The sequence below is a fragment of the Zonotrichia albicollis genome, chromosome 4 (genome assembly GCF_047830755.1).
Source record: "Zonotrichia albicollis isolate bZonAlb1 chromosome 4, bZonAlb1.hap1, whole genome shotgun sequence".
Taxonomy (NCBI): Eukaryota; Metazoa; Chordata; class Aves; order Passeriformes; family Passerellidae; genus Zonotrichia; species Zonotrichia albicollis.
The window spans coordinates 70233252-70249988 of NC_133822.1; the positions used below are offsets into that span (position 1 = coordinate 70233252).

The following is a 16737-nucleotide window of genomic DNA, read 5'->3' on the forward strand; positions in this document are numbered from 1 at the left end:
AACTGCATATTGGCATAGAATGTTTCTTTCTGTTAATTGTATTCTTACAGTGCTGATATTCAAGAAAAGACACTTTTCCCTTCTATCTCTAGGAACTTTGCTGCTTTTCCTTGCTAAATCAGTAGACCAGTTTGCCCGTAGGCATGGTGACTACAGGTGTGTGGTTGTGCACACCTGAATGTGGATTTGGGAGCATTTCTCTTCACCAGCTTGAGCTCATGGGTGGCAAATCAAACTCTTCCACACTGTGAACTTGAGTACTGCTTCAATTACACAGGCTGCACTGGGTTAATGCTCTAAGTTCTGGCTAGACAAACCTGACAGAAATGAAATATAGCTGTTAATATTAAAGTTGGTGGATGAGGTGAAGAGGATTTTATGGGTAACTGTTAAGAAAAATGCATATCCAGTAGAAATATTCTGCAGAAGTAGTAGATTTTATTGTGGTTCTGTGGTGAGGTCAGGAACAGCTCTATCACGAAAGGCACTGAGAATATTCTCCCTGAGATGCAGAATGCTTTCTGGAGCTTCCCAAATGAATGAGGAACAAAGTGCAGTAGCCACCAAAGAGAAGCAGGACGCTGCTCACCAGCAGCCTGGCTGGTGCTGTGAGCCCAGCAAAGCAGGTTTCATCTGGATTAGCCTTCTTTCCCACTGATATCTTAGCATCTGGATATCCTTGTAAATGTATAAGTAAAATCCTTGTAAATGTAAAAGAAAGTAAAATTTTTCCTCACAGCACACTAGAGACATTATTTAATACCTCTGCCCCAAATTTTCTTGAATTTAGTCCTGTTATTCTTTCCTATCAGAATCTGAATCCCCATCTTTTATTTTCATGCATTATCTTTTTAACTTATTAAAAAGGGAAGATCACCTCTGTTCCCTGTAGGGAAGGATGACAGAGCACATTTGGTGTACATCCAGTTTGTGGCCCTCTGAGCTTTACCTCGTGTCTGTTCTGGGGTAAGCATTTAGAGAATAAAATGTGACTGATGGGGTATCAAAGATGTGCCCTGCTTATTTTTAGAAATAAAATCAGACCTATGGCAATAGAAGGACACTGCCTTCCTACACCACTTCCCTCTTGTTTTGAACCAGAGCTGCTCCATCCACTTGTTTTTATTTACTTCAGATTGGGATTAGAAACCTATGGGAATGAGGGATGCATGATCCTTAAGAAGACTCAAGTCTATTTGTTTTGCATGTATGATCTTTAGGAAGACTCAAGTCTATTTTTTTTTTTTTTTGGCTAGTGATTTCATTATGAGTAATTAGAATTTGGCCCTTTGCTTTTCACCAAAACACGAAGGTCCTAAAGCAGTTTCGGGAGGTTTGGACGCCTCGGGTCGCGCTCTGCGTGCCCGGACCGGCGGCGGGAGCCAGCATCTCTGCCGGTATCCCTGGCACGGGTACCCGCCCCGCGGGCCGGGCTCGGCGGGGCGCGATGGCCGCGGCATCCCCGAGCCCCGCCGGGCACGGCAGCGCCGGCCTCGGCCCGCCCCGGGCACCGCGTCACCGCCCCGCGCCGCGCCCATTGGCTGAGCCCGCTGCCAGTCCGTCCGGCCGGCCAATCAGCGCGCGCCGCTCTCGCGGGCGCGGAGGCGCCGCGGCCGCAATAAGACGCGCGGTCCGCCCCTGACCCGGTCCGGCCGCGGCTCCGGCGCTCCCCGTGAGGCGGCGGCTCGGCGTCAGCCCGGTAACTCCCGCGGGATCGGGCAGGGGAGGAGGAACGGCCCTGGGGGACGAGGAGGAGCGGCGGCCCTAGGTTCGGGGGGATTTCCTCGGCGGGGCTGTTCCGGCGCTCCTGGGAGGGATGGTGGCGCTGTCCCGCGGGCGAGGGGGCGGTGGCTGCAGGGCACCCCCTGCGAGCCCGTGGCCGTGTCTGTGTGTGTGTGCCCGTGTCCCTGCGAGCCCGTGGCCGTGTCTGTGTGTGTGTGCCCGTGTCCCTGCGAGCCCGTGGCCGTGTCTGTGTGTGTGTGCCCGTGTCCCTGCGAGCCCGTAGCTGTGTCTGTGTGTGTGCCCGTGTCCCTGCCAGGCCGTGTCTGTGTGTGTGTGCCCGTGGCCGTGTCTGTGTGTGTGTGGCCGTGTCTGTGTTTGTTTGCGCGGGTTCCGGAGGCGCTGCTCTGCTTGTGGCCCAGCCCCCGTGCTCAGGAAGGGCTGGGGTACGCGGGTGCTCCGCTCGGGGACGTCTTGGGAAAGGGCTGAGCTCGGCCCGGCTGGAGCAGGAGCCCTGGAAGTGACCGCTTTTGGTGTTGGACCTTAAAGCTGTGCTTGGCCCAGGGATTGGCCGGTTTAAGATGTTATCTGTCCTGAGCTCCGTGCGCTGCTGTGCTGAGCTGGGGCTCTGGCTTTCTGTTCTGTCGTAGAGTAAACCACAGAATGGTTTGGGTTGGAAGGGACTTTAAAGGCCACCTAGTTCCACTCCCGTGCCATGGGCAGGGACACTTTCCACTAGACCACATTGCTCGGACTCCACCCAGCCTGGCCTTGAACACCTTTAGCGATGGGGCACCCACAGCACCTTCTCTGCACAACCTGTTCGGTGCCCCTGTGCTGGCTCCATGTCTGCTGTCTATATCCTCCCTGGTCCTCCGGAGCTTTTAGTAGATTTCTGCACACTAAACCTATGGTAATTGAAGCCCAAACAAATCTTAGGGAGCAAATGATGTCCTGGGGCATGTGGGAGAGCAGAAACTTTCCCTTGATGGAAATGCAGGAGCTGTGTGTTGGCATCTTTTTGGGAAAAGTTATTTTTTGGCTTTCCCAGCTCATACAAGCATTGTGTGCTCTATTTTTTAACAGCTTTGAGAGCAAATGGTGCTGGCATGGCCATTTGCACTTGTGAGCTCTTTCTGTGAGCACTGGTGTTTATTCTTTCCCTGCAGGTAACCAGCCAGGAGTGTGTGCTGGCCTCTGCATAGCTCTTGAGCCTGTGCTAGGATTTGTGTAGGTTGTTCCTTTGCTGTAGGAAAGGTGAGTAGGATTATTTCCATGTGTTGCTCTAAGGCTTTCCAGTTTAAATGCTTCCAGAAGTGGACTGATATTCAAACAACACTGTGACTTGCTAGTTCTTTCTAAATTTGTTTGAGAATTGTGCTTCTGCCTAATGTTTTATAGAAGTGAACTGGAATTTGTGACACTCAGATACACTTACACAAAGACCAAATAGTATCTCTTATACTAACTATTTTTTTTATTGCTTTTGGCTAAAATGCCTACTAAACTTTGGCAAACAGGGGCATCACCCCTCTTGTAAGGTCTTAATTTGGTTTTGTAGTTTATGTAATCTATTCCTGTGGATAATAGAATCAATTAATCTGAATAATGATGTATTTGTAGAGGTAGAGCTTTCTGTGGAGCTATATTATGTGTAGTAGCTCATGCTGTGAACACACTGCAAGTTTTTAATTGTATCTGTGGTATGCTGAGTAAGGATCTTTAGGTGGAAATGCTGTCAAATACTTGTTTTTGTTATAAACCTAGGATCTTACAGGGTGCAGCTTAGTGTTGGATCTGATGTGACACCTGAATCCTGACAATAGCTGATTTCTTTGCTTAAAGTGCAGCTGATTATTTGGAGTGGAAAAAGTGGACCATGCAGGGGGTTTTGTCTGAGCTGTTTGTTTCCCTACACAAATCTCAGCCTGCCTTTGCATGAAATGAGACTTTCTTTTGTATTTTTTAGCTGTCTGTTGGGTGTCAAACAATGCCTCCTGATATTCTGTAAAACCCTCAGTCCTCAAAGGCTTTTTAATCCTGAGCTGTGCCATTAGGCAGAAATCAGCACTGGGGGGGTTTGCAGAGTGCCCTTGTGTGATGTAGACTCTGTCTTAATGTAAGATTAGAGGAGAGCTGAGCTGCTGTTACAAGCAAGATCAGATTCCTGAGTCTGTTAATGAATTCAACTTTTCTAGACAGTTTTTTTTGAAAGCCTGTTAAAATGAATGCTGGTATTGTGCTGGGTGTTTCCCAAAACCCAGAATGCATGGGCCTACCCCATCCTGCTGACCTAATTCAGGGTCACAGAGGGCCTGAATTTGAGACTCTTGGAGTGTGACTGAAGCAGCTCCAACTGATTTGAGGTGAGGGGAGCTCCTTCAGTGTGTTACAGAAATCCAGCCCAAGGCTGGGAGTGCAGAAATCAGAGCTCAGTCTCCCACTGCCCATGGTTTTGAGAACCCTTAATGTTCATCTGAGGTACAGCAGTCCCCCCAGTGCAGAGAGTTGTATTTTTATATTTTTTCCCTTGCTCTGTGCATTGCCATCTAGCCTTGTCTCAGGTCAGAGGGATCAGGTGGGGGTTTCAGAGTTGCAGTCCTGTGTTAGATGGGCCTTTCAGGCATCCCAGTGTCTGCTGGCAGATCTTTGCCCACCTTGGCAGACCCTTGGGTGGGTGGTCAAAATGCATCTGCCATTGAAGGCCATCCAGAGGAGATGTTGCTTGAAAGAAAAAAGAGAAAGATGCTGTTTGACCTTATGAATGAGGACAGCAAACAGGCTTTTTGTGCCCACTCCAAAAGTAAAAACATTAATCCTGGTGCCTAAGAATCTGGCATTGTAATTCACAGACAGGAGAGGAGAAATAGGCTTGAAAGTCAGGAAGAGGGTGGGATAATCTGTGAGGTCACTTGGGGATTCAGTGAAATGAGGACTCACTGGCTGTACATTGCATCCCAGAGTATCTGTGTTGTCACACGAGTGTAAGGAGGAATGATGGAGGAGGTGGCCTGGGGAAAAAGTCAAGCATAGACTGGCATAATTAGCAGGACAGGATGGGGATATGAGGAAATCCTGCAGAGTGTGACTATGTTGACACCTCCTTTGAGAAGAGCTGATAAGGTTTTGTGTGTTGCCAGTTGCTGTCCTGTGGTGCCACTGTGCAGTTCCTCTGGCTGAGGGCCACAGCTGCTCCCTGTGCCTGCATTCCCTTGGAGCAGAGAGGATCTGGAGAGCCCTGCTGGGCTCCAGCTAAATAGGGCACCTCAGAGTTCCCCAGTGTGACAGGGGTCCAAGGAAAAGGGAAGAGATGAGGATCTGACTCCGTGTTTCAGAAGGCTGATTTATTATTGCATGATATGTTATATTAAAACTATGCTAAAAGAAAGGATTTCATCAGAAGGCTAGCTAAGAATAGAAAAAGAAAGAATGAGTAGCAAAGGCTTGTGGCTCAAATAGTCTGAGACAGCTGGGCTGTGATTGGCCATTAATTAGAAACAACTACACGAGACCAATCACAGATGCACCTGTTGCATTCCACAGCAGCAGATAATCAATGTTTACATTTTGTTCCTGAGGCCTCCCAGCTTCTTAGGAGAAAAAATCCTAAGGAAAGGATTTTTCATAAAAGATATCTCTGACATCCCAGTGAGGGAGATCTGCTGCTCTGGGAGCCTGTGGTACTGAGTGAGGCTCTGTTTGAACATTTGAGGCAAACTGTAGGCTGGAACAGCTTGTACCAATCTGCTCCTGATCAATGGTTTTAGTGGGCTAGTTGCAACAAGCTGGGTGAAGGATGGCACTTTGCTTCCCACATGAAGTCTCCTGGTTTGGAATTCCTCCCACTCTCAGTTGTAAAATCACACTCAGCTGACACTTGTTTCCTTGCTTGTTTTGATTCTGATAGTGGTCTACTTTTCACAGCCTTATTGCTGCTTGTACTGCATTGTCTGTGGGATGTTTGATGTTTCTGTCTCGTGTCTGTCCAGATGTGTCGCTGTTAGATGCCAGACCAGCTGCCCTCTGTGCCAAGCTGCAATCAAAATGGCCAAGTACAGGCTCGTTCTCCTGAGACATGGGGAAGGAGCCTGGACCAAGGAGAATCGCTTCTGCAGCTGGGTGGACCAGAAGCTGAGCAGTGATGGCATAAAGGAAGCTCAGAACTGTGGCAAGCACCTCAAGGCCCTGGGCTTCGAGTTCGACCTGGTCTTCACCTCCGTGCTGAGCCGCTCCATCCAGACTGCCTGGCTGATCCTGCAGGAGATGGGCCAGGAGTGGGTGCCCATCCAGAGCTCCTGGAGGCTGAACGAGCGTCACTACGGGGCCCTGATCGGGCTCAACAGGGCAGAGATGGCTCTGAACCACGGCGAGGAGCAGGTGAAGATCTGGAGGAGGAGCTACGATGTCACCCCGCCCCCCATCTCTGAGTCTCACCCCTACTACGCCGAGATCTACAATGACCGCCGCTACAAGTGCAGTGATGTGTCTCAGGAGAGCCTCCCCAAGGCTGAGAGCCTCAAAGATGTGCTGGACAGACTCCTTCCCTACTGGAATGAAAAGATAGTGCCAGAACTGAAAAGTGGCAAAATGATTCTTATCTCTGCTCATGGCAACAGCAGCAGGGCGTTGCTGAAGCACGTGGAAGGTAAGGGCCTCTGTTTCAGCCTTCCCCTCTCCTCCTTGCTCAATGCCTTGGAGCTTTAGGTGTTGTTCTGTAGTGTCAGTATGCTACTGACCCAGAACTGGTCTTGAGAATGACTTATTTGGGACCTGATGATAAAAAAACCCATCTTTTTCATTGTTAGATTCTTCCCTCTCTTCCTCTTTCATCTCCTGGCTTCTTAGCCATCCTAAACTGGAAGTTGAACTGTATTAATTTCTTTGTGGATAGAGCAGGATTCAGTGATTATATATGTGTGAATGCAACCTACTGCAGTCCTGGAAGAGTTGTAGTTGTAGTTACAAATCTGCACAGACTGGATTGTGTCCACTCGTTTTTTTTTAGTTATAAAATCCTCTCTTCTGTGGCTCTGCCTGCTGATTACTTTTTGCATTTGGCCATGCTGGAACAGTCAGGACATCAGGAGTCTGAAGGCTGTGAAATGAGCAGGTACAAATGGCTTTTGAGACTAGAGAGGCTGTGAATCCTGGGGTGCAGATCATGGATGAAGGAGGAAGGGCTGGTTCAGTCAGTTCATGATGTGGTCACAGTGGTTGTCCACACTGTGTGAAATGATAAAGGAAGAAGGGGAAAGGGGATCTGGTGGCTCCCCTGCCTCCCAAGAACTGAACCAGCTCCATGAAACCGTGCTGGCCAAGCCCTTTGGGGGTGGGGTGGTGAAAGCTGAGCGTAGGTTCCAGCAGAGATCCTGGGAGAGCCAGGAGAGCTGACCCAAACTGACCAGAGGGATATTCCTTAGCCCTTATGGTGCCTGCCCAGCAGGAAGAGCTAAGAGAAAGGAGGAAGGGCATTTGTGATGGCGTTGAAGCAATGTGCACACTGAAGCCCTGATTAGTGGCAAGAGATTGGATTGCCTGCTGATGGGAAGTAGAGAATACATCCTTTGTTTTCCTGTGCTTCTGTGCTTGGCCTCTACTAGTGCTTTAGTAAACTGCCTTTATCTTGACCCACAAGTTATTTTTGCATCTTTTCTCCCCACCCATAGAGCTGAGGATGGGAGTGATAGGGCAGCTTGGTGAGCAGCCACACCACAAACCCACCACAGTTCTTTTTTGGTGCCCCACTGTAGCCCCCTACCACTAAAGCCTGGCTGTGCAAACCTAATAAAGAAAGTCTTGGCAGACATGAGTGGGACAAATGTAAATTATACACTTACAGCCATGGTTGTAGCCTACCCATCCTTCTTTCCTTAAAATTTGCACAGCAAGGCAAGAGTCTGTCAAGATCAAAAACCAGATTCTAACACTGTGCTTGCTTCCCTCCTCTGCTCTGTTGAGGTTAGATCTGTTTAGCCTGCAGGGAGGGCAGAAAGTGGCTCTGAATACTTTCCTTACCAGGCTAAAGCTTTAGTGCTTTCATTAAGCATATGGGATGCTATGACCTGGTTTAGAACCCAGTTACAAAGCACCAGTATTAAACAAGCTTTTGTGGCTGAATTGATGCATTTGATCTTGTGTATGATCTTTTATTGGATGAATCATCTGGACATGCTGAGAGGAGGGTGTTGTTATTCTCAACAGCTCTTGTGGGTTTTGGCTTCCTCTGACCATAAGAATAGGAGGGAGGAACCTGGTAAGAACAGGTGAGAGGGAAGGAGAAGCTGAACCAGCCCCTCTGAAAGTGCTGTAGTGCTCAAAATCTGGAATTTGTCTCTGTAGGACTTTGCAAGGTCCAAATATTTCAAAACGCTCCATGGGCTACCACATGAAGGTGAATTCTTAAACTTGCCTGGAGTTATTTCCAGTTTGTGTGTTCGGTTACCCAGTTTGGTTAAATGGAGAGTAAGTGAGCTGGGGAGGAATTCTGAATGTGATTTTGGAAGGTCTCTTTTATAAAAAGTGCTGTACCAAGTTACTGTAGTGTTCTTGTCCCTGACTTCACAGGTGGGGAGCAGTGTTCTCAGGCCAGAGCATGGGATATGTTCACTTGAGCAGTGCAGCTGCCTAATCAGCATTTTGTCTGGGCTCCTCAGGAAGCCATCCTGAGTATTTCAGTAGTATCTTGTGTTCTCACAGCTATAAGTAGGTAGGACCTGGGTTTTAAACCTTCTTGGTTAAAAACTGCTTTGAGCAGCTCAGTATTTCAGCAGTGCTGAGAGGCAGGCTTTGGTGTTACACTGGAGGGAAGCATGTTACTGCTTCAGTGGTCTTATTTACCACTGCACCTTGGAGGCAGCAGTTGAGGTCTTGCCCTGATTTCACCCTTCTTCCCTGTGCCATGGGCTGGGTTGTGACTCAGGCCAGCTCAGATGGAGCTCAGGAAAAGGTCAGCTGGTTCTGGTTACAGCACACGGAGTAACTGGATAGCACTCAGCTCACACTGCAGCCATTGGTGTGATCCCTTTGGTGGCCTGCTGGCTGGGGACTGGTCTGGTGAGCTCTCCTGCAGCCAAAGAGCCTGTGTGACCAGCCTCTTGCTTCCTGGAGAAAAGAAATGCCACACACAGCAACAGGCACTGTTGTTTCTTTAGGATTTTCATCTGATTTCAGCTTGTGTTTCCAGGCTTCTGGCTGTGGGGCTGCACTTCTCTATGAGGAAAACTCCTGAGGAGAGAACCATCATGTTTGCTGCTGTGTGTTTATCCTAGGCTGCACTGTTTTGCTTTGTAAATCAATACTAGTTGACATTGTGGTCACTCTGTGTTCTGTAAAAACAGCAAAATGCAGTTCTGAATCCGTGTAGCTGCAGCTAGTTTTGTTTAATCCATCTCCAGAGGAAACTTTTAAATATCATGTCTCCTGACCACATTATGTGGTTTGCCTAAACTCTCCTGCATGACCTCATCTGCTGTGTGTGTATATGAATGGTTTAGTCTGGGAGGCTTAGGAGGTGGTCAGAACACTTCCTAGGCATGGATTCTCTGGGAATATACATGGGGATGTGGCTGTTGTTAAAATCTAATGCTTCAGAATCCTTGAAATAAGAGCTCAGGCTGCTTGTTTTGCAAACAAAGTCCTTGAGAACAGTGGCCTGGTAAATGGATGCATTATTTTCCCCATCCATTTCTGTGCCAATTTTAAATTTTAGGTATTGAGGTTTTTTTCCCTGTAGGTCTGATTCTGTGGCCAACACCAGGTGAATTATTTGTCCCTTGTATGCAAGAATTGCTTGAGCTATCTGAGTGTGACTTGTTTCAGTGCACTGATGCTCAGTATGTAACAGGGTGTAAGTTCTTTGCCAAGGTTTGTTTCTGGTGCTCCATGCCCCTCCGGAACTTAGGGCTCACCCAAGAGCTGAGCATGAAGCAAGAATAGATCACTGCAGAAGCTGGGTGTTGGTACAGGGGTACATGATCCTCACCTCATGAACAATTCTGTTTTTTTCTGGCCTGTTGTCACCCCACTGTTGCTGAGTTGCTTGACTCGTGTGTGTTTTCCTGTTAATGTGATGGCTCTGCTGTTCTACTTCATGTGCAAATCTCTGGTAAATTTACACCCCTGTGTTCTGGGGGCCATCTGTTTTGTCAGCTGCTGCAGGAGGATGTTTGCTTGCTGCACCTTGGTCTGGTCCATGTGGTGTCATCACTTCAGCAGCTCGTGGTGTGCATTTTCTGAGAGAATTACTCAAATCTGCCCTGCCTCACAACAGCAGGCTGCTGCTGGGACCTCAGTGCTTCCAGAAAGGGGGAAAGGAAACCTTGACACTCCCAATGACACCAGCTTGCTTTTGCCTGATTTTTTTAAGGATAATATCTTTGCAGTCAGTGCTTTTAATGCAATTATTTAGACTTTGTGTGGAAGCTTCACCAGGATGTTTGGTCTTGGAGGCTTTGGATGTGTGTTTGATATAAAAATAACCAGCAGTTTCATTGAGAAGAGAGCCCAGAATATTTTAATTACACGTCTGCATAACATAAATATTATTTTCCAGGTACACATTGCTTTAGTTAAGTGGAAAAAAAAAGAATGCTCCAAGTACAAGTTGACTTTCTGCCTCCTTTTTCTTCCCCTCATTTGAGAGTGGAAATGAATATCTTATATGCAGGAATTCTGAGAACAGTACTGTGGACTTGCTTGTGAGAAATCAGATGTGGGCAAGGAGTGATTCTCACACAAGTAGAATTAAATACTGATTTTTGTGACAGTTTGTGTGATAAGAGTTGCCCAGAAAAATTAAGAGAAAAATTAACCTTGTTACCCTGCCTCTTTAATGATTGGCTGTGTAGCAGAGGTTGTTTCATGTTGGAGTAGCACATGTGGGCTCCCATCCTTTGTGATGTGTGAGCTGGGAAATGATGGAGGGGAACCCATTGTACTCCGTGTCCTGTATGAAAGGAACAGTGTAGTCTCCTGGGCAATCTCTTCCTGTTTATTTCACACGTGGAGGCTGAAAAAGTAAAGAAACTTCTTCACCTGGATGGGAATTCTCCTCTTCAGCTGTTCCTAAAGGACTTGGCAAGCTGTGGCCTAGCTGGGAATTGACCCTTGAGTGTCTGGTGGTGTCCATGGAGGCTGGAAGGTGTCCTTGGCTGTTTTTAGACTGGGTAACCTCAGAAATAAGGCAGCAGGCAGTGAGGAGGCTGCAGGTGTAACTCTGTTTTGTTTTTCTTTGGCAGGCATCTCCGATGAGGACATCATCAACGTCACCCTCCCCACTGGTGTGCCCATACTGCTTGAACTTGATGAGAATTTGCACCCTCTGGGCCCTCACCAGTTTCTGGGTGATCAGGAAGCTATCCAAGCTGCCATCAAAAAAGTGGAAGATCAAGGGAAAGTGAAATCTGCTGAGAAGTTAAATCCCCCTGTCTAACACAGCTGTGTTCAGTGTGTGAGGATGTGTGAATGACTGCTAGGTTGCACTGTGTGAATGTCTCAAGCACTAAATAATTGGAAGGGACAATTGTTGAGTCTCAGGTTGGTAGTTTACCCCTCTGCCTTTTCAAAAACTGGAATTTAGATTGCAGTGTGAGAGGTTTTCAATACTGGAAAAGGAAGAGATGATTCAGGTAGAGGAAGCTGGCAGGGCAGCCTGTCCCAGATCCACACTGAGGATGGCCCAGAGGAATAAAGGGATGTGATACTGGTGTCAACAACAATCAGTCCTGGTCTGATAAGGAGAAAAGCACCAGCTTACTGGACTAATTTAAGTCCAGGATGTTATAGGCACTGAAACTGTCACTGACAAAAATGTCACTGTTACTAACTAGGATTTTTCTGTGTCACAGTATCTGTGTCAGTTTGTTCTCAGTGGATTTCTACCTTCAGCTGGACAACTCTCTGCCTTTGTTATTTTGAGTCTTCTGTGGCCAGTTCACAGTCCAGAGACTTCTGTGGAGATGTTCTGACTACTAGAGTTATCATAGTTACCTTTTTTTACACTCTATTTGGTTTTTAAGGAATGCAGATAGAATCCCTTTTCCTCCACCATCTTTGCAAAGTCTAGCATCACTGCATTTTGCTGGCTTGCAGTAATAGGATTTGAGTCAGACTTCAGTCCACAAAAGAAGCACAAAGGTTTTCTTCTGCTCAATTTTTAAATTATGTAGCTCCTAGTGAGGGTCCTGAATACCTCTGAAACACTTTGGTAATGTGTGCTAGAGGTTTCATCACCCCTTAGTCATTTGATAAATAATTTCTGCTCACCTCAACCAAAGTGACATAGGAAAACCCTCTCTAAGCTTTCCTGGTATCTTGATAAATGTTTCACAGTAACATTGAAGTGGCATTATCTGTATCCAGTTCTCTGAAGGGCTGGGAGAGATGCATGCAGCATGTCACAAGTGTTGCAGCTTGTTCAGCCATCCTGCTGGTAAGGAAAGCTATTCTGCCATGCCTGAGAGAGTTCTGTAAAGCTCTGCTCACAATCACAGCTTGATTCCTGCTGTTTGGCACTGGATCTGACCAGTTCACCCTGAGGTTGGATGCAGTGTAGCAGCAGTGGCAGCCTGGTGTTCCCTTCATGTACACCAGCACCAGGGTAATTCCACTTGTGAAAAGTTGCTCCTAATCTTACCTGCAGGTATGAAACTGATAAAAAGTTTACATCTGACCCACTGTGCCAACTCCTGAGCACCTGGTTCTCACCTTGAATACCAACATGGGTGACACCTGTGTGTGTGCTGCTTGAGCTGGATATGTTCTCAGCATGGCCCAGCTACAAATCTCAATGTTGATGGGAATTTCCTTGATATGAATATAAAGTTTTAAAATCCTGGAGGAGCCGCTGCTTTGCAGTGAGCAGCTCTGTAGCTTGCTTTGTGAGTGTGAGAGGATGATTTTTTCCTTTTGAAGAGAGCAGTGTGACAGTGTGGTGTGCCTCTGACAGTCTTGCTGATGTGTGGAGCAAGACTTTGCAGGTCTGATGCCAGCTCACATTAGAGTAGCACATACTCCATAAAAGACTTCGTGCTAGAGGGTAGTTTCTCATGCATGAATGGTACTTGGGCTTCTCTTCAGTTTTGTTTTTGTGAAACAAAGTTACATGTTTCTCTTTTAAACATAAAGCTGGTAGGTTTCATCTTTCTTTGTACAAGAGACATATTTCAGTGTTTATTGGTTGTTTTGGTTTTTTTTTCCCCTCTGAAATGCTATTAGCAGCTTCTCTGCTACTTGATTTATGATTTGATACTGACTTAGTTTCTGGGGTTTTAGTTTCTGTGCTTAGCATAACTCTAACTCTTAGTTGATAGTTCCCAAGTGAGTGTTACAGTGTTAGATTGCTGATCAGCAAAAGTTCACCTGTGAAAACCCTGGGAAAAGTCACTGGCACTCGAGTGAGTAAATTCTTCCCCAAACATTAAATAATGTGTGAAGCTTAATATTGAGTAAATGCTACTGTAGGCTTGTAAACAGAGCCACCTGTTGCCAGTGGGAACTGGGTGCACCCAGGTGTGTGAGCACACAGGCCATGTCCACATCCCTTTGGCACTGTGGAATTGTGATGCAGAGCTGCTTCAGGATGTGCCATGCAGCTGCAACATCCTGGGAAATGAACCCAGCTGAGCTGGGAGACAGACTCTGTCCTCCCCTGAGAATCCATGGTCTCCTCTGTGGGTGGAGAGGGGAATGGAAAGGTGGGTGAGGGAATTTAGGGAGCATTGATTGCAGCTGAAATCACCCTTTGAGTCGTGGCCAGGGTGAGGAGAGCAGCAGTGTGGTGTTTGCAGGGGGTGCTGTTCTGCTCGTGACAGTGCTCTGGGAAGTTTGGCTTTGTTTGCTTGGACTGTGGCTCCACAGTGATGACAGGATCTTATGTGCACATCTGGCAGCAATAACACCTTGCAAAAGTATCAAATGGAACCGACTGGGGATTTCATTCTGCTCTTCAGGATTATTTTAATGCCTTGCAATTCCAAGTAACCTTTTATTTAAAATCCTGGTTCATAAGCCATGCCTAGTCAAGAACAGACAAGTTCCAAGGTGTCAGACACCAAGATCTTCAGGCATAGCTACATCAGAGGGAGAAATGAGAATCTTGCTGTAGAGATCAGTGGTTGGGAAGTATTTTTCCCCTCTGTTTGTGTGCCTCACAGTCCTATAAGGTAAATGGTGTTTTTAACATAATGGATGTGGTTGATTTGGTTTGTTTATGCATTTTTAACGTGTGGTTCAGTAGCAGTAATAGCTCTAGATCCTCTTGAAAACCTTTGTAAATATGGTGGAGCTGGCAGGTTCTTTTTAACTCAATAAATTCACCTCAAATAGAATTTAATTTGGCTTCAGTCTTTTTTTTCTTCTTCTGCTCCTATCCCCTTTGTTTCCTTTTCAGGGCTGGTAAGTAAATAAAACTGACCTTCAGTATTCCAGAACTTCTCAAACACTTGTTTATCACACATCATGCAGTCAGTTGGGTTAAAATAGTGCTGGAGCCAACACTTCCTTGTGTTTACATGTAAAGAAGTTGGAGGGAATACATACTCTTTCAAAACTGAGGGGGCATTTACTTAGGAACTTTACTTCCAGAACAGTGCATCTAAACAAATTCTTACTGATTCCCGTGCTTGCTTTTCATTTCTGTAAGAAGCATCACTTTTGGTGGTGTGTTTAAGACTGTTGGCTTCTGGAGACAAAGCCAACCAATTCAAAATTGTTCTGGTATTTTATGGTGTATTCCCTCCCTTTCCCACAGTCACTTTGTAACTTTGCTTTGGTAACACCTCACATTGTTCCAGAGCCATGCCCACTGTTTCTTGTGTTGGGAGAAGACCCTCTGAAGACCAGCTTGGTTTCAGTCTGCAATGCTTTTGTGCCAAGGACTTTGCTATGAGCCTGTTCTGCACAGCCTGAGGAGAGACTGACTCTACCTAGCCACATTTTCAAAATTACAACTTTGCTTTTCTTTTACTTCCTTTTGTTAAAATTTTAATTTGGGGAGAGTGCTCATTCTCAAAGGTCACAATAAATGACACTTGTATTACCTGTCTTTGCATCTCCTCAGCTTTAAATTCCCATGGGCAGGAGAGGAAGGTGCCATGACAACCCTGCTGCTCAAGGCAGCTCAGAGCTGTGGTGGGAACCGGCTGATGATTCAAATAGAGGGTGCAGAAGGGTTTGGAGTCTCTTTGACAGCTGTGCTGAGCAGATGTTGCTGCCTTTTCCTTGTGTGAAGGTGGCCAGAGCCTCTGGGTGTGGGTGATATGAAAGGGAAGTTCATTTTAGCACAGAGAGCAGGATGGCTCCCACTGCCTCATCCCTTGTCACCCAGCAGCTATTCCAGCCTGGGGCTGTTCCAGCAGAGTTTAGCAGCCAGGTTGTGTCCCCGCGCTGCAGAAAAGGCAGCAGGGGAGGAGGCTCCCTGTCCTTGCTGTTCCATTCTGCTGGCGGAGCAGGGGAGGGCAGCAGACACCAGGCTAAGGCAAAGGCTGAGCTGTGCTGTCCCTCCCAGGGCAATGAAGTGGCCTGGATGTCCTCTAGTCCCTTATTTAATTTCTCTGTGCTTCCCCTTTTGATACCTTAGAACTCAAATTCCACAGGAGCTTGGATTTTGGTCCTTTTTTTCTCCTTTCTGCTGGCTATTCTGCAAGGAGAGACATTGAGCCACAGCTCAGTTGGAGGTGGCAATGTAGATGATCCTTGTGGGTGCCTTCCAGCTCAGATTATTCTGTGCTTGGTGCTGCAGTTACTCCTGTCAGGCTTCAGAAAGAAGTTGTGGCTCTAATGGGACCCCAGCACTGCAAATGTTGTGTCTGCAAGCATTATTGCCTTGTTAACAGAGCCATCTTCTTCCTCAGGTCTGTCCCAGCTCCCCCTCAGCACAGCACCTGAGTATTTCCTCACCTTTGGTCTGGTTCATGCATGAAATTTGGGAAAAGGAATTCTCTCTCCCAGGAAAGCAGTGTGAATCCAGAGGCAGCAGATGCTGTCAGTTTGGGCTGCTCTTGGCCTCAGAGGAGCCAGGCACTACTTTGCTGCCATCTTCCAGCTTGGTCGTGTCTGCCCATGAGGAGCAAATGGCACAACTGAATGTGCTTTTTAGTGGAAGTGCCTGTTTATTGCAGTAAAACTAATTTATTTCTCCTTGTTCCTGGTGATAACTTAGCAGAAGAGCTGGAAAGTGGGAATGTGCATGTGCTATTAATCCCTTAAGCTAGATTGGGGATGCCTTGCTGTTAATTAACTCCCCAGTGCATCCTGCTTTCCTGACAGGCACTTGCCTGGCTCTCAGTAACCACTGTGATTAAACCCGAGCTAGACTCTAAGTAATCTGTGGTTCCTCAGCTCTTCCTGAACTGCAGCTTGTTTTTTTCCAGAACCTCCATGGAAGGCGGTGATAGTGGCTGTGCTAGGGGTGAGAAAGCAGGCACAAAAATCCCTGAGCATCCCTGAAGGCAAAGCCACTGCAGAAATTGCAGCTGCAGATGGGCTTGCAGAAAAGCAAGTGGACAACAGGTGGAGCAAGTGCGTTGTGGTGAAGGATGCACGGGAAAATGGGTGGGTTTTACACTCCTGCGTGCACATGGGGACAGTGAGGCGTCATCAGCCTCTCCTGAGAGGCAGCACATTTTATCTCACAGCCAGAAGTGCCCTGTGGTGGGACAAGTGGTGTGAGGGTGAGTTAGTTCTGCTGGGGAATAAACTGCAGTCATCATCTGGGGTGGCTTGTGCAGATCAATCCTGCTTTAGTGTAACATCAGCAGCTTCACCAGAGCACTCAGTGCTGTGTGAGAAAAGGTGCTCAGCAATGGGCAAATGCCAAATCAAAAAGAACAGGAATTGGAGATTGCCTTGGATTTCAGGGATCTGAGTTCAGATACTCTGTAGTACTCTGTACTAATTTTCTCTGAGGGTTCTTGTATTCTTCTCTCTCCCTGTCAGAATTTGTGGAAATTTAGAAGCATTTTGCATGCATGCTGTCAAATTGAGCTTTGAGAAAGACAGTTCAGACCCCCCCTTACACCT

At 47.0% G+C, this 16737-nt stretch overlaps 1 protein-coding gene across 2 annotated transcripts; it reads left to right on the plus strand.

The window, feature by feature from the left end:
- Positions 1 to 1543: 1543 nt before the first annotated feature.
- BPGM (bisphosphoglycerate mutase) lies at positions 1544 to 14050 on the plus strand. Of its 2 annotated transcripts, XM_074540056.1 has the most exons (4): positions 1547 to 1699; positions 2889 to 2976; positions 5709 to 6364; positions 10956 to 14050. In XM_074540056.1, the coding sequence occupies exons 3-4, from the start codon at positions 5764 to 5766 to the stop codon at positions 11147 to 11149; spliced, it is 795 nt and encodes a 264-aa protein (XP_074396157.1). In that variant the 5' UTR covers positions 1547 to 1699; positions 2889 to 2976; positions 5709 to 5763; the 3' UTR covers positions 11150 to 14050. The 2 variants fall into 2 exon arrangements, with proteins under 2 accessions (XP_074396158.1, XP_074396157.1); XM_074540057.1 differs by lacking the exon at positions 2889 to 2976 and having other exon boundaries at positions 1544 to 1699.
- The last annotated feature ends 2687 nt before the right edge of the window (positions 14051 to 16737 follow it).